Below are 23,161 nucleotides of genomic sequence, written 5' to 3'. Positions count from 1 at the left end.
CCTGAAAGGCATACTGTCACGGATTTAAGGACCTTATTTCTCTAAAAATGGATAATAAATAAAAATTACATTAATCGTTGGAAACCAAATCTAGCTATCACATCACCATAACTGAACCATGATGGAATAAAATCCATGTCATCCCTCTCGGCAATGTTAGTTTTTGAATTATGGACCATTGCCATAATTCAATTATTTTTACAAAATGTCATTAATAAATGGAGTATGGTGGTTATGAAAATGGTTGAATAAAGTACATTTAGGAACAAATCAAATTATTGTTGTTCGTGTAATACTTTGTTAGACCATTAAATAGGGGGTGGGGCACACTTTTACATTTACACACTTTTATACTATTATAAAGCAAATATAAAACAAAATATATGAAAAGTGAGGGGCCCCCTTGCCCCCCCCCCCCCCCCCCCCCACCCCCGTTTCCTACACCAGTGGTCTTAGTAGCGCAATCTTTATTTTATTTTTAAAATACGTTTATATATTAATAAGAAAAGGCTTTGTTATTCCAGAACATGTTACAATGGCAAACTCAGTCTCGTTAACAAAATACTTTCATGACGAAAACACGAGAAAACGTCTGTAGCTGTGTTTTTGCTATGTGGCACTGTGTGGAATTTGCCCTATGCGGCACTGTGCTGTGCGAAGACATATAAAGTACATAACAAAATATGTTATATCGTAATAATTAAACGCAAGACACCTATAATAGGCGCAGTGAAACAAAGCACATTTTATGTACGTATTTATTAATATTTTACTTAATTTTCTGTTTTGTTTAAAATTGAATTTCTAGTACACTCTCTCATCTATATTGGCGTTTTGCACCATCGCGTTTCGGTTAGGGAAATGTCGGTTTCATTAAAGGCACCAACTCGCATTTTCAATAAAAACTTTTTTATTGTTTTAAAGTTAGAAACTCGCCTCTCAATATTATGACATAATTAGTATGCAAAGATAGGTTCACACTTACAATGTGTAATACAAAATATTGTCAGATATAGCTGTCACCGATTATCGTCAACTGTCTTCATACAATATACAGTCAGACAGACAGACAGACAGATAGACACAGACAGATATAAGTATGTCGCCAGGTTCATGTTTGCATTATCTTGTAGCAACCGGCCTCGGTAGCGTCGTGGTTAGGCCATCGGTCTACAGGCTGGTAGGTACTGGGTTCGGTTTTAATCCAGATATCGACTCCAAACCCTGAGTGAGTGCTCCGCAAGGCTCAATGGGTAGGTGTAAACCACTTGCACCGACCAGTGATCCATAACTGGTTCAACAAAGGCCATGGTTTGTGCTATCCTGCCTGTGGGAAGCGCAAATAAAATATCTCTTGCTGCCTATCGTAAAAGAGTAGCCTATGTGGCGACAGCGGGTTTCCTCTAAAAAAAACAGTGTCAGAATGACCATATGTTTGACGTCCAATAGCCGTTTGACGTCTTGTAGCACAAATCAGTGAAATAGCAGATCGCTGCCCGATATTAAAGTCGCAGAAATACTTGGATGTATGGAAATAGATAATCTGAACAATAAAATGTCAATAATGTCTGATTTCAATGATGAAATCTGAACGACAACAAAGCCGTATCTCTGCACAATGCAGAGTCGAATGTACATTTGGTAAATTAATATCCATGAATATCTAGTGTCTTGTCTACAGGAGGACAGCCACTCCCGAGGAGATCCTACGCTAGGCAATGCATCCTTCCTGCATCTCTCAATTCACTTACTAAACCAAAACTAACAGGACAGTTCATTGGAATAAATATAGCTGTGACGACATGCACTCATAAATCACTGTCAAAAAGTGATGATATCAGGTGTTCGTGAAAGCTGAGCATATCCTGCCCCGCCGGTGGCACCCGTCATGACTCATGAATACTGCAACCACAGCTGTCAAGTCCGTCAATTCATCACAAACAATAAAAATATGGAATAGCTTCACAAAAGAGATTAAAAAGTCGTGTGACGTAAATAGACTGTATACCCAAACTAAATTGAAGAATGGCGTGCGATGGTAAGATAATTAATGTTGATGGTCTGTTCCAAATAGTTCAATAATAAAAATACTTCTGAGACCTCAGCTGAAGCATAACTGGCAACCTCATTCAGGTAAGGTTTCGATACCAACAGTTCTATAACCGTGGTGCAAGTAGAACATCTAGTTTTGACAGGGGGACATAGATATAAATAATGATGCTTGAACCTTAATTGGATATAAGCATGAAAATAATCTGAAACGAAAAAAAAGAAGATAATCAGATTTATAACTAAAGGCCCCACTGTTTCAGTTTGGACTATATTCGCAAACGCCATATATATATATATATATATATATATATATATATATATATATATATATATATATATATATATATATATATATATATATATATATATATATATAATTACAGTATCGTCTACAAATGTACTTGCAGAGAAAAGCACACAATAGACGATTTTTCGTAAAGCAATATGGCTGCAACAGAAGTCAAACTACCTGTCCGCTATCCCGGAGAATCGGACGAAGCGCATCCCTAGATCTTCACAGTTATGCCTCCTCAACCGAAAGAAAAGAAACCCGGCCAGTTACCCGAGAGTGTGGTCAAGCAATTCTTTGAAGGGGTATGGTGATGCTAGATTAATCTGGTCGTGTAACCAGAATGTCACCCATGTCCCGTGTCTCCACTTGATGGCTCTAGTTAGGTAGGTAGGTAGGTAGGTAGGTGGGTGGGTGGATAACAAGATTAACATGCTCATAATCCACAGGGGTTTCGAAACACGCTGATGGCTGTATATCTCGCCGCGTATGGTTATTAACATCGACCGGCTTCGCTGGTGCAGTGGTTTAAGCCACCGAACTTAAGACTGGTTGGTACTGGATTCGCATTCCAATAGCAGCTTTTAACCAGAGTAAGTTCTCTCTCATTAACAACTAACATATTAACTCAGTGTCTTAGACAGACAAAATCAGATAACAGTAAGCACCCAGAACAGGATGCATTGTTAAGCCTTAATTGGATATAAGCATGAAAATCATGACAAAATAAATAAATAAATATTGTCTTCTATTCGTGAGAGTCGAAGTATGGACATTCCCCGTCATTAAATAATCAGTGTCATGTTCACCAGAGCGACCGCTCAAGAAGAATTTGATTGGTTTCCGACGTAAGCCAGCAACAATTATATATTACTTTTAATACAAAATAAACCACCATTGTCAAAGTGTTGAAATAACTGTATTATGGTTTGTACATAAATTAACCTGCGTACTGAAATAATAATCAGAGTTTTTCTTAGTTAATTGGTCTTTTCTTTCCGTGGCCTGTACCTGTGGTTCCTGATTGGCAGGTGTATATTTAAACGGTCCCCAGACACTGTGTCTAGACACACTAAAAAGAAGTGCCTCTTTTATTAAGATCACAGGGTATTGTGTATTAACCGCACGGACATCCCTCTAATCGTAATCGATCAGCCGTCTTGCTTTATTACTGTAAGTAATTCTGTAAAACCCTTGATTAAGTAGACTTTCCCATCTAAAATCACAAAACTAACCAATTACATAGTCCCAAAGAAAACAAATAATATCACTTGTGTATCGTGAGTGGTCGTTTTTGCTCGAATGTAGCATACCAATAGGCTTGATAATATGCATTTTTTTCTTTGGATATTTTAAAAAAGAAAAATACTATAACTCAATTTCGTTCTATTTATGCAAATTGAAATATATTTAGTTAAATAGTTTATTATATTATCAAGGCATTTATGTTGTGTTACAAGTCAGGTTGATGAAAGCGAAGCGCCGTGTCGTAAATTAGAGCATAGAGCAGATGGACGGAGCTGACGTCACTTCGCCCCAAGCTATACCACCGGACGTCACAAAAACGAAACAAAATGGCTGCCCCCAGTTAGCATGAATAATCATGTTTTTTTATTAACTCTAAAATTACGCATTTTTCATTTGTTAAAGTGTCAGTATGTGGTGGTGGTCCGGGTATGCATTTTTCCAACACAGAAATCTCTTGTTTGAGTTTACTCTACCTTTAATGCTGCACGCTACATCGACAAACCGGCCTCGGTGGCGTCGTGGTTAGGCCATCGGTCTACAGGCTGGTAGGTACTGGGTTCGGATCCCAGTCGAGGCATGGGATTTTTAATCCAAATACCGACTCCAAACTCTGAGTGAGTGCTCCGCAAGGCTCAATGGGTAGGTGTAAACCACTTTCACCAACCAGTGATCCATAACTGGTTCAACAAAGGCCATGGTTTGTGCTATACTGCCTGTGGGAAGCGCAAATAAAAGATCCCTTGCTGCTGTCGTAAAAGAGTAGCCTATGTGGCGACAGCGGGTTTCCTCTTAAAAACAGTGTCAGAATGACCATATGTTTGACGTCCAATAGCCGATGATATGATAAAAAATCAATGTGCTCTAGTGGCGTCGTTAAATAAAACAAACTTTGCTACATCGACAATATCCTAAGGCCGGTGCTTTTGCCCTTATTGCAACAACATGGTGGAATCGGACGACTTATGTGTCTTCAACAGGATAACGCCAGACCCGACACTGCCACTCACCCAGGCGTTTCTTCGTAACGATAACATCAATGTGATGGATTGGTCTACATTATCACCCAATATGAATCCAAATGAGACAATGTGGGATGAACTTGGGCGTCGAGTTCATAGACAAGTGAACTAACCTCAAAATGTTGTTGAGTTGACTCGAGCTTTACAGCATAACTGGGCAGCCATACTACAGGCACGGATGCGACATTTGTGCGAATCCATGTCCAGAAGATTACAAGCGTTGGTCAGATCACATGGTGGACACACGTTATTGACTGTCGTCTCAAATTCACCAGATGATTGACGCTACTCTATATTCTGAGGAAAGCTGCAACAGCTGTGTTATGGAGCCACATAGACATTATTTAACATACATAAATTTGAAATTGCCATATCCACTGTGTACTTAATAAATCGTAATTAAAATTCATATTGCGTTATTTATGCCTCTCAGTATATTAAACCGAATGAACAGTTGGTGAGCCAGTCAAAATAGTTTGCAAAGGTTTAGCGAAAAACCGTTGGTAGAATTACGTAGTCCAATCTAGCAGGGCAGTCGGAAGCACACTGATGTGAATCGACTCCGTTTTGTGTCCGTTTTCAACCTACCCGTACCTTAACTACCGTTTTCCATTTTAAATTAGTAAAATGTGTTACGGTAACTAATATGACTTAAAGAGGAGCGTACCCAAGGCGACCTTTAATCATGAACGACTTGTATAGATTGTTGTAAAATACCCGGGAAACCCCAAACCTCTTAAAAATATATAACAAACAACCGAGAAACGCCGTTAAGACGCTGTAGTAGAATATATTAGCTTAACTTTGAAGATTTGAGCAAACTTGACACATAACAACCGAGCTAAAGTATTGTTTGGTTGACCTATTAAAATACCCTTACCCAGCACTTGTCAATGACCTACGAATATTAAGGTAGATCTATGCAAATCGGAAGAATAATTGATCTGTATATTATCTGCAGTGACCTTTTAAAGTTAAAGTTAAGGTTTGTTTTGTTTAACGACACCACTATAGCACATTGAGTTATTAATCGTCGACTATTTTGATGTCAAACATTTGGTATTTCTGAAATTTAGTTTTAGAGAGGAAACCCGCTGCATTTTCCATTAATAGCAAGGGATCTTTTATTTGCATTTCCTCCACATACAACACATACCACGACCTTTGGTATACCACTAGTGGTGTACTGGTTGGGATGGGAAAAAACAATCATAGAATGGGTCCACTGAGGTGAATCGATCCTATGACGCATGCGCCTCAGGCGAACCCTCTTGGAGTGACCCTTTAATCAACCTATCTTAATGGAATGCATGAATGAATGAATTGATGTTTAACGACACCCTAGCACAAAAATAACGATCAACTATTGGGGTATCTTAATGGAAATGAACGAATGGAAATGAATCAGTGAATCAATGTACATGTACATGTATATGAATGAATCAATGACTGTAACAACTCAAAGCTATTGGTTGTCATACAATTATAAGAATGAGATAATGTATCATGTTTCAGGTCTTAATAGCAATGCGTTTTATATGGAGTTCTGGCATTTAAGGTCCAAGTGTGTGTGATCTTCAACTTCTGATACCAGCACATTGTCTAATAACATGCTTGAATTTTATATAACAAATAGGATAGGACGATTAATGGAACATTGAAGGACACGATTTTGTAAGAAAAAGACTGATACTGTAGTCCTTTATGTTGTTTTCGATCTAAAAATAACTTTAAAACCACGTGCTGAGATGTTATTAAGCACACACACATTCATTTTCTTCTTTTGTTCCAGATTCATTACAGAGTGAATCAAAGTTTTAAACACTACTTTCAGGGTTACGCTGTTGTTGAAAATTTCTTCAAGAAAGAAGAGCTGGGCGCTTGTCGGGCTGCTATTGAGGAGTTGGTTGAGGAAGTGGCTCAAAAACTTTACAAGGCGGGGAAAATAAAAAGTAAAATTCCATATGATGTTTGCTGCATCTTTACATTTGTTGGTTATACTTCAAATTAGGGGGATTCGTATTCAACGTAGGCTGTTATGTTCGGCATCTGTCAAAACAACGTTATTAATCTGTAAAACGTATACGGCCAACTTAATTTGACAATTGTACTATTAGAGAACTATATGTAGCCAAAAATAAATCTGAACGACAAAACCGTATTCCGATATCAAAATCGTATCTCTGCACAAGGCAAACTCGAAAGGATGTTATACAAAGTGATGATTGTTTCCATGATCCACTATCGGGTGCTCGTCCTTAGAAGGGGGTGGCGGAGGCAGTAAACATAATTAGAGAACTGAATATAAGGTTTTTGTCAGCTGGAGAAAAAGTGGTTAAGCCATCGGACATAAGGCTGGTAGGTACTGGGTTCGCAACCCGGTACCGGCTCCCACCCAGAGCGAGTTTTAACGACTCAATGGGTAGGTGTAAGACCACTAGATCCTCTTCTCTCTCACTAACCACTAACAACTAATAACCACCTCACTGTCCTGGACCGACAACCCAAATAGCTTAATTGCATATTCTATCCTGCCTGTGGGAAGCGCAAATAAAAGATCCCTTGCTGCCAATCGGAAGAGTAGCCCATGTAGTGGCGACAGCGGGTTTCCTCTTAGAATCTATGTGGTCCTTAACCATATGTCTGACGCCATATAACCGTAAATAAAATGTGTTGAGTGCGTCGTTAAATAAAACATTTCTTTCTTTTAATTGCATATTAGCACGAGAATAAGTTGAAATGAAATGAAATGGAGAAAACGGTACTTTTAAATTGAAAAAGAACTCTCGTATTTTACCAATCTGATTAAAATTAGCTCTACTGGTCTCACCAGTAGACCAGGGCTCCCATGTCCAGGTGACATTTCATCTATAAATAACTATTTAAATATCGACCAATTACACTTCGCCTTTTATAACGTTATTCGGGAGCATATAAATTCTAAAAATATCGGTCGAGACTATTTAAGCAATAGGCGAACTTGTTGGTGTATTTTAACATTAAACTCTAGATTGTATACTAGTATAAACAGATTTTATGGCTATACCATCACCCGAATCATTTCGTATACCCTCGGCATAACCCCGAATGTTTTCAAATTCTTTTCAAATCACACATTCCCAGTCTGGAGCTCGTCGCGGTAAGACGTGTTCGTGCACACTACGCGTGCTTTCGCGGCTCGACTTTGGGATCCTTCACTTTTGTTGTTTTTATCAGCGAAGTGAAGTTTTCTACTGGGATGTATGCGGCCATTGGAACTGATTGAACACTGGAACGCTTCTCGTTTCGATAGTCTGCACCACCAGGTTGGATTCTTTTTTAGCGAGATTCCTTGCCTCCACGTCATTTCTCCGTCGGACTATGTTGACTTGTTTTTTTCGTGACTCGTATGACGGCCATTCTGCAGAACGCCACGGTTGTTCGCGTTTAGTCTCTACATGTCAGAGCCTGTCCTAGCAGCACTGGAAGATTGACCGCCCCACTCTAAGAAGAAATAGGAAGCGGGGTCGGCCCCTACTACTCTTTTCTAGACTTTACTTTGTTTTATTGTGATACCATCTCGTATCCTCCGGAGTCGGGCCCGTCTGCACCACTATACCAACCCATGACGACTGGACTATATCCTAGTCTGATTCTCTCTCTCGTTCAGACGGATCCGGCTTCTCAAGATCTGTATTTCAGCACAGCACTACACCTTCAACGTCTATTGACTGTCAGTCTAGGGGTTTTCTTGATGGGATGCAACCCATCTCGTCCCTACAAGCTGTGCACCTTAACGGCCTTAACGAGGCCACTCACGTGGACATATAGATCAGACTTTAAACTTTTAGACCTTCGTTCAAAAGTTTATGTTGAAATTACTTTCTTTTTTCAATATTATTAAATAGTCCGATCCTCTCTTCTTTCTGTTATTTATTTTTGGACTGTCCTAAAATGCTCCAAATTATATAAATATTCGACCGAGCAGTCAATTCTTTTTATTTTTGGCTTGTAACTTTTTTTTTTTTTTTTTTTTTTTTTTAAATTCTATTAACTTTTTTACTAATTGCTATTTTCAAAATTCTGCCCATTTTCAACTCTCTCCCTCTACCCCCCCCCCCCCCTCTCCATCCCGAGTCAGGCCACCGATCTTATCTAATTTCTTTTTGACCACCCGATCTAATCTAGCGACCAAATTTAATCAGTAGAATTTTCTTTATTAATTATATTAGAGATGCGCATCAAAATTTTAAAGGCCCACTATTTAATTTTTGGATGTAAATTTCAAAATTGTCCGCTTAATATTTTCTGTCCCGGGAGAAGCCCCTGGCTATCCAGAGACAGGCCCCGGGACGGACATGCTCGAAACTCTAGTGGTATATGAGCATGTAAAAATTATTCGCACTCGCACTCAAATCACTGGCATGATTTTGCAAGTAAGGTTTTGATTGGTCGAATGAAAGGTCAACTGGACATGAGCTCCAACGGGCTGCTGTTAGATCCACATGTAATAGTGGAGCTAATTTTAATTAGATTGGTATTTTACAAAGGAGGGTTGACTATCATCTGCTCCTCTCTCCCCCGTTAGGTAAAACCCTATATTATGTTTATATCTATAGAAATTAAAAAACACAAAAAACCTTGTAATTATACACTGATAACTGTTGCTGTACTACACGTGTAGCTACAATGTAAATACAAACTGGGAGAGGCGGTTGTGTGTATGTGGAGATTTGTTATGGATATGAGTGAATAAAGTCAATATATGTATAGAAATTCTAGTCTGTACCCCATTTTCTTTAAATCCAGATCTCTACAAAGAAGAGGGCTTATTCAGCAGGCTTATAAAACTAGAGGAGGAGTTTCCAGGAGCTAATGTTATACTTCTCAAGACTGGTAGACTTCCACAGGTGTGTTCACGTGTAACTCATTCGTCTATCTCTTACCATTACTTCTACAATTAATTGCTGATCATGATCCCTTTAAGTACTTTTGGTTCATGTGAGTTATTGTTGTTTGCATAGGCGTATAGGATGTCAGTTTACGGATAGGATGAAACCCCTCCACATACACACACACGTACGCGCGCGCGCACACACACACACACACACAAACAGAGAGAGAGAGAGACATGTCCACACGTACACATCTCCACACACACACATTGTGACCCACACACTCGCACGCACATACATACACACATATCTTCACACACACACACACACACACAGAGAGAGAGAGAGAGAGAGAGAGAGAGAGAGAGAGAGAGAGAGAGAGAGAGAGAGAGAGAGAGAGACACACACACACACAATTTGAGAAACTAAATACCACCTGTTACTTTATCTAACACTCACTCATCAAATTGTCAGCTATATACAGAATAGAAACAGTTAACGGTAACCTACTTCAAGCTACTAGTATACTAGTATACCTTCTTATTTTTCTTTGTTCCCCACTACCCGACCACCCGTTTAATAGGACACATTCCTATAACATATAAACAATTTCATATTCGGTTTGACTAAAAATAGTTTTTAAAATTTTATTTTACTAGCACGTGACACATCATTGAGTTAGAACTTTTCCATAAATAATCGCATGAAGGTAAGCAAACTCATAAAGAAAAATGGTCCCATGAATTCTATGAATTGTTTTACTCTAGGCTAAATGTTTCAGCTTAAACTCACAGAATAGACGGTCGCCTACTATTCCGTCAAGTCTTGGTTACGTGTACTTTGTTATTTCTGTGTATGAAGTTAAATGCTGAACTACATAGAAAGTTAGTTGTTTTTAAAAATATATCGCCCGCTTCTCGTAGGCTTTCCGTGACCTTTGGTTCAATGAACGCCTTCTTAATGCCGTGGAGCAGCTTATTGGTCCAGACATTGCCGCAAGTCCTGTTTGGACCCTCCGATCAAAAACGCCCAACAACGAAGCGAAAACAGTGCCATGGCACCAAGGTAAACAATAAAACTGGGGCCTAACTCACTAAACTCTAGTATCTTTGAGATCTTGAAGTGACACACTCTCAAGATCCCCTCTTAAAATATTTGTTTTCTACTAGAAAATGGGATTATTTAGTTGTAAATTTTACAGGCATATAGCGTCTGCACTAAATATACTAATAGTTTAACAGAAGCATATGAAATACATTTCTAAATTTGTATTGTACATTTCACATTTGAATCAGGGCTCACATTGTCCATTGCCAAGTTAGCCAATTGCTAAATTTTTTTTATACAAAGTGGCTACGACATTTAGTCTTTTGCCAATAAAATTCTCCAGAGTCACATGGATTATATGACTTGAAATATACACAGTTCATTCGCTTTCCGCTAACGCTCGCTACAGTATACAGATTTTTTTTTTCACGTTTTAAAGTATTACCGTTATCAAAACATGAACGAAGTCTTTTTTTTTATATCTACGTAGCCATAATTCGTTTATATATCAAAATATTGATGACTATCTAGCTATTAACGTACACTTCTGAAAAAGTTAAATGTATTTATTTTCAAGTAATCTTTGTGGAGCTATTAATTACCCCTGCCTTTAACAGCTTATGATACAGCTGACGCCCCATCTTATTTTGTGTTTGGTGGTTGGTCAGTTATATTGAAAAACATTTACAGTTCGTATATAAATGTAAATCTTTAGATTTAATCCAGAACGTTTCAGCTATTAGGCTACAGTCAGTTTACATATGGTTGAATAGTTCTAAAAATGTTTTATTGGTTTAATATCGTTATGGCTCCAGATTGTGGGTATCTAGACAACGACTCATACAAAGTACTGATACCTACAGCGTGGATTCCTTTTCTAGACGTCAATGAGGAAAATGGATGCATGGAGGTAAGTTTTGTCTTCATTACGTGGCACGTACGTATAAACTTAGTTGTTTTACACTTACAACGGGTTCAGGGGTTTCCCCATGTACATATAGTGTAGGGGACCACTAAGCCTTAGGTCTATAAGTAAGCGTTTTGATGCCATATATAAGCACTTTAAATCAATTGCCTCTACACTTTAATTGACCATGTGTGACAATTAGCTATTGGTTGCAACAACTTTTAAAACTTAACCAGACACAGGTCTTCACATTTCTAATAGATGATACCTAATTAGGGGCAAGGCCATCAACACCTTTTCGTTTGACAACAGTCAATTGCTAATTGTCACAGACAACAAAGGTGACACTTGTACTTGTGTTAAACTAGTGAAAATGTAAGCACCTAAAACACATTTTGGGAGAAAGGTCTGGGGTGTAGTTTGGTATTGCAGACATACACATCTTTATAATTACACAACTTTACTATGAACGTAAATGCATTGAAGCTCAAAACACCTTCACTAGCGTACCAACTGTGAATCGTAACGGTCCGTCAGATATATTGGTATGTCATATTCTATCTGTATCAAAATACTTAAAAAGGCAAGGGCGAACCCAGAAAAATTTTAATATTGATAGGACCAGGGCTAAAGGTTACATGGATTAACTTCTGAAATGAGCAGTCCAATAAAAGTTTGGCATTTGTGAAATGGAAATAGTAAACAAATTGCAGGTTCCTCGTGTCCTCTCTCTTGAAACTAAGTTTTATTCAGAAATTTCATACCATGTTTTAAGAGGACAGAGTACATTGAATGTAACAGGTCACAGACCAGGCAAGATTGCAAGACATACGGGTTGTTTAAGAAATACGGCGTATGTTATGTTTGATATGTAATATAGGTGGCTGCAAGAGGTCACAGACCAGGCAAGATTGCAAGACACACGTGTTGTTCCGGGGACACGTGGTATGTTACGCTGGATGAAGCCGAAATGGAAAAAGCATTGGGTAAACATTTATATTTTAAACATGTGCCTAACCCATCTCAAGTACGTTATTCTAAAACGTAATTATCACCCCCTTTTCAAGGAGTGGAATGTTGTTGCGAGTTAGATTAGTTGCGAGTCGATCGCCCATCCCAGTCAGTTCCACGTGACTGGTATCTTAAGTGCCGTGGTGTGTACTGTTTTGTAGATAGGAAAGTACATATAAAAGATCCTTGCTACTTTACCAGAAAAGTAGCATTTGTGATGACAACAGTCTCCATCCCACTCTATCTACCTACCTCTCTATCTATCTATCTATCTATCTATCTACTAGTATTTATATATCTGTCTATCTGTCTCTCTATCTTGTCAGTCTGTCTGTATATCTATCTATCTACCTACCTCTCTATCTATCTATCTATCTATCTACTAGTATCTATATATCTGTCTATCTGTATCTCTGTCTTGTCAGTCTGTCTGTATATCTATCTATCTACCTACCTCTCTATCTATCTATCTATCTATCTATCTATCTATCTATCTATCTATCTACTAGTATCTATATATCTGTATATCTGTATCTCTGTCTTGTCAGTCTGTCTGTCTATCTATCTATCTATTTATCCTATCTAATCTATCCTATCCTATCTTATCCTATATATCTATCCTATATTTCTGTCTGTCTTTCTATCTATTTATCCTATCTAAGCTATCCTATTTAAGCTATCCTATCTAATCTGTCTATCTATCTATCTATCTATCTATCTATCTATCTATCTATCTATCTATCTATCTATCTATCTATCTATCTATGTATCTGTCTGTCTGTCTCTCTATCTATCTATCTATCTATCTATCTATCTATCTATCTATATATCTATCTGTCTATCTGTCTATCTATCTATCCTATCTAATTTATCCTATCCTATCATATATATCTATCCTATATTTCTATCTATCTATCTATCTATCTATCTATCTATCGATATATCTATCTGTCTATCTAATCTATTTATCTATCTATCTATCTGTCTATAGAGAGATCGATCCCATATTATGTTAGACACCAAATAGCTATAGTTTATAAAATATGTCGAAGTGTCGTTAAAATATATTTTCTTTATTTTATTTACGGCATATGAATAATATCTACATAATAATGACGTTCGTTCAAAACTATCAAACAGTGCAAACTCGAATGCCATGTTTTCTCTGCTTCCAACTGTTGCAGGTTCTAACTTAAAAACGGACGTCAAATTGTGTGAAGTTACTTATGGTAGAATGTTACTTATTAACAACATGATTCCGCATCGGAGGTAAATTCGGGATTATTTTTTTTAGCATTCGTTCTATTATATGGTTCTTCCAAAAACAGTGTTAAGATTAGTTGTTGTGTCTTAATAGTTGAGAATATTTTGTTATCATTGAAAGCTGTCTCTACCAGTATGATGGTGCAATTTATTAAATATTTTCAAGATAGGAAGAAAACCTATTTTTTAGTTATCTAATTGCTTTTGGAATTTTGGTTATAGAATGCATTTCTCTATTGCATCTTCTTCACTTTGTAGATATAGCCATAGAAAGCCCCAGATTTATTATTAAAAACATTTTTCTGTATAAACATTTTACAGTCTAAACAATGTATCCAATGAGATACGCTGGAGTATCGACTTACGGTGGCAAGATCCTTCTAAACCTTACGGATTTTATGGTCTCAAAGATGGCATCCTTATGAGGACAACAAAAGATCCAAACCACAAAATAGACTGGGATTCGTTCGACTCTGTTGACAGACACCAAATAGCAAAATCCGAAAATGAGCAGGTAGGTCGTATATAATTTATAGAACTCTTCTCATTTTCTAGGCACTTGATATTTTAATAGTAATATTCAAATACATTAACTAGCTATTCGGTCAAACAATTGCCATATAAATATAGCTAACATCAACAAATCATAACTGTTGTTAAAAGTTACAATAATGAAAAACAAAATCTGCCATTTGGCTATTAATTAAAGGTACGTTCAACAATTACTTGTATTACGTAACGCTCTTGTCAACACCTATCCCCCCCCCCCCTTCAATGTAACTGTGACGTAATGTTATTTCGTTCGTTTTGTATTAATATGTAGGGGCCTACTATAAATATTTTTAAAAAGCATTTGTGATAGAAAATTGTTCATGCCTTCATGTGTTTAATTTATAAATAAAAATGACACATTGTTTTGAAAACGTTATTTCTTGACAAACACTGCATCCCGTCCTCCGGAAATAACCGAGGGACGGGACGTAGCCCAGTGGTAAAGCGTTCGCTTGATGCGCGGTCGGTCTGGGATCGATCCCCGTCGGTGGGCCCAATGGGCTATTTCTCGTTCCAGGCAGTGCACCACGACTGGTACATCAAAGGCCGTGGTATGTGCTATCCTGTCTATGGGATGGTGCATATAAAAGACCCCTTACTGCTAATCGAAAAGAGTAGCCCATGAAGTGGCGACAGCGGGTTTCCTCTCTCAGTATCTGTATGGTCCTCAACCATATGTCCGACGCCATATAACCGTAAATAAAATCTGTTGAGTGCGTTATAAAATAAAAACATTTCCTTCCGTCCTTTCCTTTCCGTAAATAACCATGTATCTCATGATCTCCATCCCAAATAGAGCGTTACGTAATTGTTGAACGGTCCCGAAGCGTAATGGAATCCTTACACCTGGATGATTTCTGTAGAGTTTACATCTGACTTTTACAGATCCATGAAGATGAATTCGACACCACCATCCAGGGACCATGGATGAAGAAATGGGAGCTCGTACATCAGAACAGACACACGGACAAGCTGTATAAAACAGCTGGAACGACTTCACACAAAGAATAAATCTGACATTTGCTGCTACCACATAGATGACGCTGTCAAAAAATCAAGCAACAACTTTGTCAGTGAATTAATCAGTGTGATAGGGCCTACTTTATTATCTATAAATAAAACTGTTATAAATAGTATGTACGATATTTCAAATGTGCAATTTACAGCTCAAAATAATATCATAGACATAAGTAAAATTAAAGGTACAAATCCGTTTTAATCGTAGTATTACAAAAATTAATATTTTGCATCAGGGTCGGATGGAGATTTTCTTTAGAAAGGAGGTGCAACTTCCAAAAAGGGTACTTACAGTAATCATACCCATGGGGGAAAACCCTTTGTTTTTCGAAAAATGAACCCAGCGTGCTGTAAAAGGTTTGCCACCTAAAATCATATCTATATATATCTAGGATCACAACCTAGGTGGACAACCTTGCCAACAAACTACTGGAAACGCGTAGGTCGCTATTAAATATGACGCCCCTCTGCGAAATCCACGTAGTGTTTTCCACTTGCCCAGTAGTCCGCCTCTGATTTGGTTTCGTTTTGGAAAGTGTTCACTTTATGTTTGAAGATAGTTTCAAATGGATATTTTCCACGGAATTCGATAGTCCTAACCGATTTTTGATAGTGTGCCCAACATGTCCCCTCGGACCCCCCAATGTTTTACTGGGGGTCAACATAACATGAAAACTTACATATATATGTTGGTTGATTCGGATACTTTTTGCATCGATTTATATCAATTCAAGGATGGCTAGTTATTATATATATATATATATATATATATATATATATATATATATATATATATATATATATATATATATATATATACACAGTGAAACTTCGATAACTCGAACTTGAAGGCGACGACGAAATAGTTCAAGTTTCAGAGAGTTGGAATTTTCGAAATTATTATAGCACACCTCAAAACTGAAACCGCATTGCCGATGGATGATTTCTTTCAGTCCCCCCCCCCCCCCCCCTTGCTGCTGACATCTTCCGACGCAGAAGGGCACATTCTCTTGTGTATATTTTAAATGAAAGTAAATAACAAATGAAAAAAATATATAGGCAGTCTTGCCTTACCCAGAAATACCCAACGAATAAAAAGGAAATGAATATATTACATTATTGTTAAACGTTGCACTTTCGGAACGCCTCGAAGTTCAGGTAGGGGCGAGACGTAGCCCAGTGGTAAAGCGCTCGCTCGATGCGCGGTCAGTCTGGGATCGATCCCCGTTGGTGGGCCCATTGGGCTATTTCTCGTTCCAGCCAGTGCACCACGACTGACATATCAAAGGCCGTGGTATGTACTACCCTGTCTGTGAGATGGTGTATATAAAAGAACCCTTGCTGCTAATCGAAAAGAGTAGCCCATGAAGTGGCGACAGCGGGTTTCCTCTCTCAATATCTGCGTGGTTCTTAACCATATGTCTGACGCTATATAACCGTAAATAAAATGTGTTGAGTGTGTCGTTAAATAAAACATTTCTTTCTTTCGAAGTTCAGGTAGAGGTGAGCACCCCCAGCACCCCGCCCATTGTTAAAGTTAAAGTTTGTTTTGTTTAACGACACCACTAGAGCACATTGATTTATTGATCATTGGTTACTGGATGTCAACCATTTGGTACTTCTTACATATAGTCTTAGAAGGGAAACCCGCCATATTTTGTCCATTAGTAGCAAGGGATCTTTTATATGCATCATCCCACACCCAGGATAGAAAATACCACGGCCTTTGATATAACAGTCGTGGTGCACTGGCTGGAACGAGAAATAGCCCGATGGGCCTACCGACAGGGATTGATCCTAGACTGACCGCGCATCAGGCGAGCACTTTACCACTAGGTTACGTCCCCGTCCATTGGATCTTCGCCTGATTTCAAGATGTAGTTATACTTTCGTTGTAAAATTTGCATTAGTTAAATTAACATCACGTGATTCAAACGTGTGACTAACAACAATGCTTATAGCCGGAAACGATTTCCAGACAGATAGACAGAGAGACAGACCAACAGACTACAGACGTTTAAACATCTTGATTACTAGTATTTGTACTCCGAAACTGAAGAAAAGCGTTTTCTCTCACTAAATAACCCCCCCCCCCCCACCACCACCACCACCACCACCACTCCCCCTAAAACATACACAGGGATTTGAGTGAACATTCTAACAGCCAATGAAATTTAAAGGGACAATCCTGAGTTTTCGGCCCTAGCAAGAATGTCACCGATGTCACATGTCACGTGTTGGTGGCTCTGCAAAATATTCCGAAAAACTATTATTTCTAGTCATTTTACTTCTCTGCCATTATCATAGGACAGCATTGCTACGAGATGAACAAAGGCATCTTCTACTTTCAGTTTCTAGACCTCCTACCTCACGAGGAGCGGGACGTAGCCCAGTGATAAAGTGCACGCCTGATGCGCGGTCGGTCTAGGATCGATCCCCGTCAGTGGGCTCATTGAGATAAGTCTCGTTCCAGTCAGTGCACCACGACTGATATATCAAAGGCTGTGGTATGTGCAATCCTGTCTGTGGGATGGTGCATATAAAAGATCCCTTGCTACTAATGAAAAAAATGTTTCCTCTCTATGACTGTCAAAACGATAATATGTTTGACATCCAATAGTTGATGATTAATAAATCAATGTGCTCTAGTGGTGTCGTTAAACAAAACAAACTTTATTTTATCCTACCTCATGACATTGTTACTTGTTAAATTTTTTTACCAGTATATCAATTATAATTATGTTAACATGTAACATGTTTCGTTTTCTTTTCTTGCTGTGTGATATTATTGTTCATGTTTGTACGATTCATATGTGGAAATAAATGATTGGTTGATTGTATCACGCTGTGTATGATTAATTATATCGACTTTCGTCAGCGGTTTAGTGTTTTAAAACACCAAACTTAAAGGAATTATTCTGATTCGTTAGCTCTAGAAAGACTTCCGTTTGTTCCTCCAACAAAGTAAAAACTCATCTTGCCTTTTCCTGTTCTTAAAACACTATCGTACATAAACATGTTTTAAAGGACATTCCTGAGTTTGCTGCAATTTTTAAGATGTTAACGACTAACAGAGACTTTTTGACGACTATAATTACATATCAAATATATTTTTCTGCATAAAATATTAGTGGCTGTATATTAAAAGTGTTTCTGATCGTTCTAATATTTGTACTAGGTTAAATTTAATTTTTTTCCCTAAAAGCGATTTTTTTTTTGTACGTATGAAATTATTTGAAGACAAAATCCAGTTTGGGCTTCTTACAAACATTAAGACGACCAGAAAGCGCATTGAATATACAAACACTGATATTCTAAACAAGAAAATATATTTAAAATGTAAGTTTAATCGTAGAAATATTTTATTAGTCTGAAACATCTTACAATGCAGCAAACTCTGAATAACCTTTGGCCGAATTATTTAAAATTTCGTTTGGCCATTGGAACAAATAATAAATTCGTACTTACAAAATTATTTTAGACAAAAATCGATACTAAGATACAACAAAACATTATGAAGGAAGGAAATGTTTTATTTAACGACGCACTCAACACATTTTATTTACGGTTATATGGCGTCAGATATATGGTTAAGGACCACACATATATTGAGAGAGGAAACCCGCTGTCTCCACTTCATTGGCTACTCTTTTCGATTAGCAGCAAGATATCTTTTATATGCACCATCCCACAGACAGGATAGTACATACCACGGCCTTTGTTACACCAGTTGTGGAGCACTGGCTGGAACGAAAAATAGCCCAATGGGTCCACCGACGGGGATAGATCCTAGATTGACCGCGCATTAATCGAACGCTTTACCACTGGGCTACTTCTCGCCCCCAAAACATTACGATGTGAAGATAAGACATTTTTTTAATAATTAACAAATATTGTGTTTGCCAAAAACATTTTTATTTGGCTACAAACTCAGGATTGTCCCTTTAAAATTATTTAATTTTGTCCTTCCACGGGACAAAAGGTGGAATTTTGAACTCTCAGACGGTGACAGCTTCTTATCTCTAACATTCATCTTCTTGACATCAAGAAATAATTCCGAACAATCACCACAGACCGTCTAGAAGACAAGTAAACCACGAAGAACGTTCGCTATGGTCGTAGGTCCGTGGATAGCCATAGTTATTTCCACGGTTAGTGTAGTAGGTCCGTAGATAACCTAGAATCGCAAAAGCTGCACCACAGTGGATAGCCCCTGCGCGTACTGTAACCTCACCGTGGTGCAGGGGTGTATCATTCTCTTTGAGAATGGCCAATACAGTACAAATTGAAATTTAGAGTAAAAGTCAGTATCTATCTGTGATATATGTATTTTTGCACAGTTCTTTACACTGTTTCTATTTAAATCTTGACTTTTTATATTGGTGTTGATCACCACCTTATTTGTTTGCCTTTGCATAGTTTGACACCCAATAGCCGATGTATTTTTCGTGCTGGGGTGTCGTTAAACATTTATTCATTCATTCACAGTGGATAGCTGTAGCGTCGGAACAGCTGTAGGCCTACAGCAGTAGACAGCCGTAGATCCGTTGGTGGCGTAGTTCCATGGTTAGCACAGAGTAGCAGGTCCGTAGTTAGCCGTTGATTCTCAACAGCTGTAAAACCGTGGATAGCCGTAGTTCCGTGTGTCGCGGTGGAGTTACAGATATATCCGTCACTAACCGTAAAATCACAAATCTGTGATTAATCGTAGAGTCATGGTTAAATGTGGCTCCATAGCTAGCCAAAGAATAACAAATACGTGCCTAACTGTAGGTCCGCGATTAACCGCAGAACCGTGGTTGGTTAACCGTCGAACAATGAATGATCATCGAAATATGGTTAACCGTAAAGCCGTGATTAACCGTAGAATTGTGGTTAACCGAAGCGCCGTGGTTAACCGTCGAACTATGGTTAAACGTAAAGCCGTGATTAACCGTAGAATTGTGGTTAACCGAAGCGCCGTGGTTAACCGTCGAACTATGGTTAACCGTAAAGCCGTGATTAATCGTAGAATTGTGGTTAACCGAAGCGCCGTGGTTAACCGTCGAACTATGGTTAACCGTAAAGCCGTGATTAATCGTAGAATTGTGGTTAACCGAAGCGCCGTGGTTAACCGTCGAACTATGGTTAAACGTAAAGCCGTGATTAACCGTAGAAGTGTGGCTAACCGAAGCGCCGTGGTTAACCGTCGAACTATGGTTAAACATAAAGCCGTGATTAACCGTAGAATTGTGGTTAACCGAAGCGCCGTGGTTAACCGTCGAACTATGGTTAACCGTAAAGCCGTGATTAAAGGGACATTCCTGAGTTTGCTGCATTGTAAGATGTTTTCGACTCATAAAATATTTCTACGATTAAACTGGCATATTAAATATATTTTCTTGTTTAGAATATCAGTGTCTGTTTATTCAATGCGTTTTTGGTCGTCTTAATATTTGTAAGAAGCCTAAACTGGATTTTGTCTTCAAATAATTTCGTACGTACGAAAAAAATAATATTTTAGACAAAAAGATGAAATGTAAGCTAGTACAAATATTAGAACGATCAGAAACACGTTTAATATACAGCCACTAATAGTTTATGCAGAAAAATATATTTGATATGTAATTACAATCGTTAAAAAGTATCTGTTAGTCGATAACATCTTCAAAAGTGCAGCAAACTCAGGAATGTCCCTTTAACCGTAGAATTGTGGTTAACCGAAGCGCCGTATTTAACCGTCGAACTTTGGTTAACCGTAAAGCTGTGATTAACCGTAGAATTGTGATTAACTGAAGCGCCGTGGTTAACCGTCGACCTATGGTTAAACGTAAAACCGTGATTAACCGTAGAATTGTGGTTAACCGTAGCGCCATGGTTAACCGTCGAACTATGGTTAACCGTAAAGCCGTGATTAACCGTATAATTGTGGTTAACCGAAGCGCCGTGGTTAACCGTCGAACTATGGTTCAAACGTAAAGCCGTGATTAACAGTAGAACTGTGATTTTGTTTTGTAATTATGTAAATTTATTATGTAAATTATGTTTATGCCTATAGGCAATTGCTTTGGGAAATAAATCAATTGAATTGAATTGGTTAACCGTAGTGCCATGGTTAACCGTCGAACTATGAGTAACCGTAAAGCCGTGATTAACCGTAGAATTGTGAAAATATTTTTTTCGATTTATGTACATTTATTATGTAAAATTATCTTTATGCCTACAGGCAATTGCTTTGGAAAATAAATCAATTGAATTGGTTAACAGTAGCGCCATGGTTAACCGTCAAGCCGTGGTTAACTCTAAGCGTTGAGTCGTGGTCATATTCTACAGAACCGAACTTTATTACGCTCGGGCAGTTACACAACGGCATATGAGGAACATGATATATAAACTGTAGTGACAAGATAGGGTTTACAGGAGACAATAGTACAATGGTATTGATACAAATGCAATACAGTAATAGAGACAATAGTATAATACAAATACAATATAATAATAAAGGCAATAATAAAATACAATTAAAATAAAGTAATGTAATGTCACATTATTGTAATTACCACCAAAATGTGCTAATCAGACGGGCACACACACACACACACACACACACACACACACACACACACACACACACACATATATATATATATATATATATATATATATATATGTATACTTGGGTAGTGGTAGACATTGTAAATAAGTTTAGGCCAGTGTTCTTTTAGGGTTTACTGCATTTATCAAAAATGTCTTTTATTAATTTACATAATTTCTTGAGAACACTTATTTTGCTATTCGTCATTAGTTGTTTAAATTTCAACGTACTTGGTTTATTATAATAATACAACTTAAGCAAATGTTTACGGGAGTTAGTGAAATAAGTGCATGTGAATAAACAGTGAAATTCGTCTCCAATGTCATTATTGTTACATAATGTGCACGTTCGATCTTCTAATGGGTGTTGTTCCAGCGACCTATTTCGATTGGTAAGTAGTGGTTAGATGTTCTAAATTTGAGTAATATAGCCCAGAATGTTTGTGATAATATAATAAGATATTTTTCTAATCTAAGGTTTTCTTTAATCATAGTGTACGTTTTACCTCTTGATGATAAAGCTATTTGATTGACAAGCTACAGTTTAGGTCAGTTGGTTTCAAGGACATATAGCTGAATCGAGTAGCTCTTTCGACCTGTAGATAGCTCATGTGACACGCGTCACGTCGGCAGTAGCCTTGAGAAGAGAACAAAAGTAAAGTTTGTTTTATTTAACGGCGCCACTAGAGCACATTGATTTTTTTATCTTATTATCGGCTACTGGACGTCAAACATATGGTCATTCTGACACTGTTTTTTTAGAGGAAACCCGCTGTCGCCACATAGGCTACTCTTTTTACGACAGGCAGCAAGGGATCTTTTACTTGTGCTTCCCACAGGCAGGATAGCATAAACCACGACCTTTGTTGAACCAGTTATGGATCACTGGTCAGTGTAAGTGGTTTACACCTACCCATTGAGCCTTGCGGAGTACTCACTCAGGGTTTGGAGTCGGTATCTGGATTAAAAATCCCATGCCTCGACTGGGATCCGAACCCCGTACCTACCAGCCTAGACCAATGGCCTAATCACGACGCCACCGAGGCCGGTCTGAGAAGAGAACAATTCGCTTTCATCCTGAACGCCTGACATGCAATTCAATAATATTGACAATGTGTGTGTGTGTGTGTGTGTGTGTGTGTGTGTGTGTGTGTGTGTGTGTGTGTCTATATATATACATATGACCATATATGAATTATACAGACATGAACAATAATGAATAAACATGAACAGGATCTATCCAGCAAGTAGCACAGACTGACACTGCATCAACTGCCTTAAAGGGACATTCCTGAGTTTGCTGCAATGT

At 38.0% G+C, this 23,161-nt stretch overlaps 1 protein-coding gene across 1 annotated transcript; it reads left to right on the top strand.

Annotated features, from left to right (window-relative positions):
- Nucleotides 1–2,496: 2,496 nt before the first annotated feature.
- LOC121369781 lies at nt 2,497–15,678 on the top strand. Its single transcript, XM_041494839.1, is given in 9 exon segments — nt 2,497–2,646; nt 6,443–6,560; nt 9,397–9,497; nt 10,406–10,547; nt 11,345–11,439; nt 12,317–12,422; nt 13,632–13,716; nt 14,032–14,224; nt 15,148–15,678. Coding segments are annotated over 9 exon segments (1,116 nt in total). The 3' UTR covers nt 15,274–15,678.
- The last annotated feature ends 7,483 nt before the right edge of the window (nt 15,679–23,161 follow it).

Source organism: Gigantopelta aegis, chromosome 4 (genome assembly GCF_016097555.1).
Source record: "Gigantopelta aegis isolate Gae_Host chromosome 4, Gae_host_genome, whole genome shotgun sequence".
Lineage (NCBI taxonomy): Eukaryota > Metazoa > Mollusca > Gastropoda > Neomphalida > Peltospiridae > Gigantopelta > Gigantopelta aegis.
The sequence above is the reverse complement of the archived record's forward strand: the minus strand, read 5'-3'. Positions and strand labels throughout refer to the sequence as shown.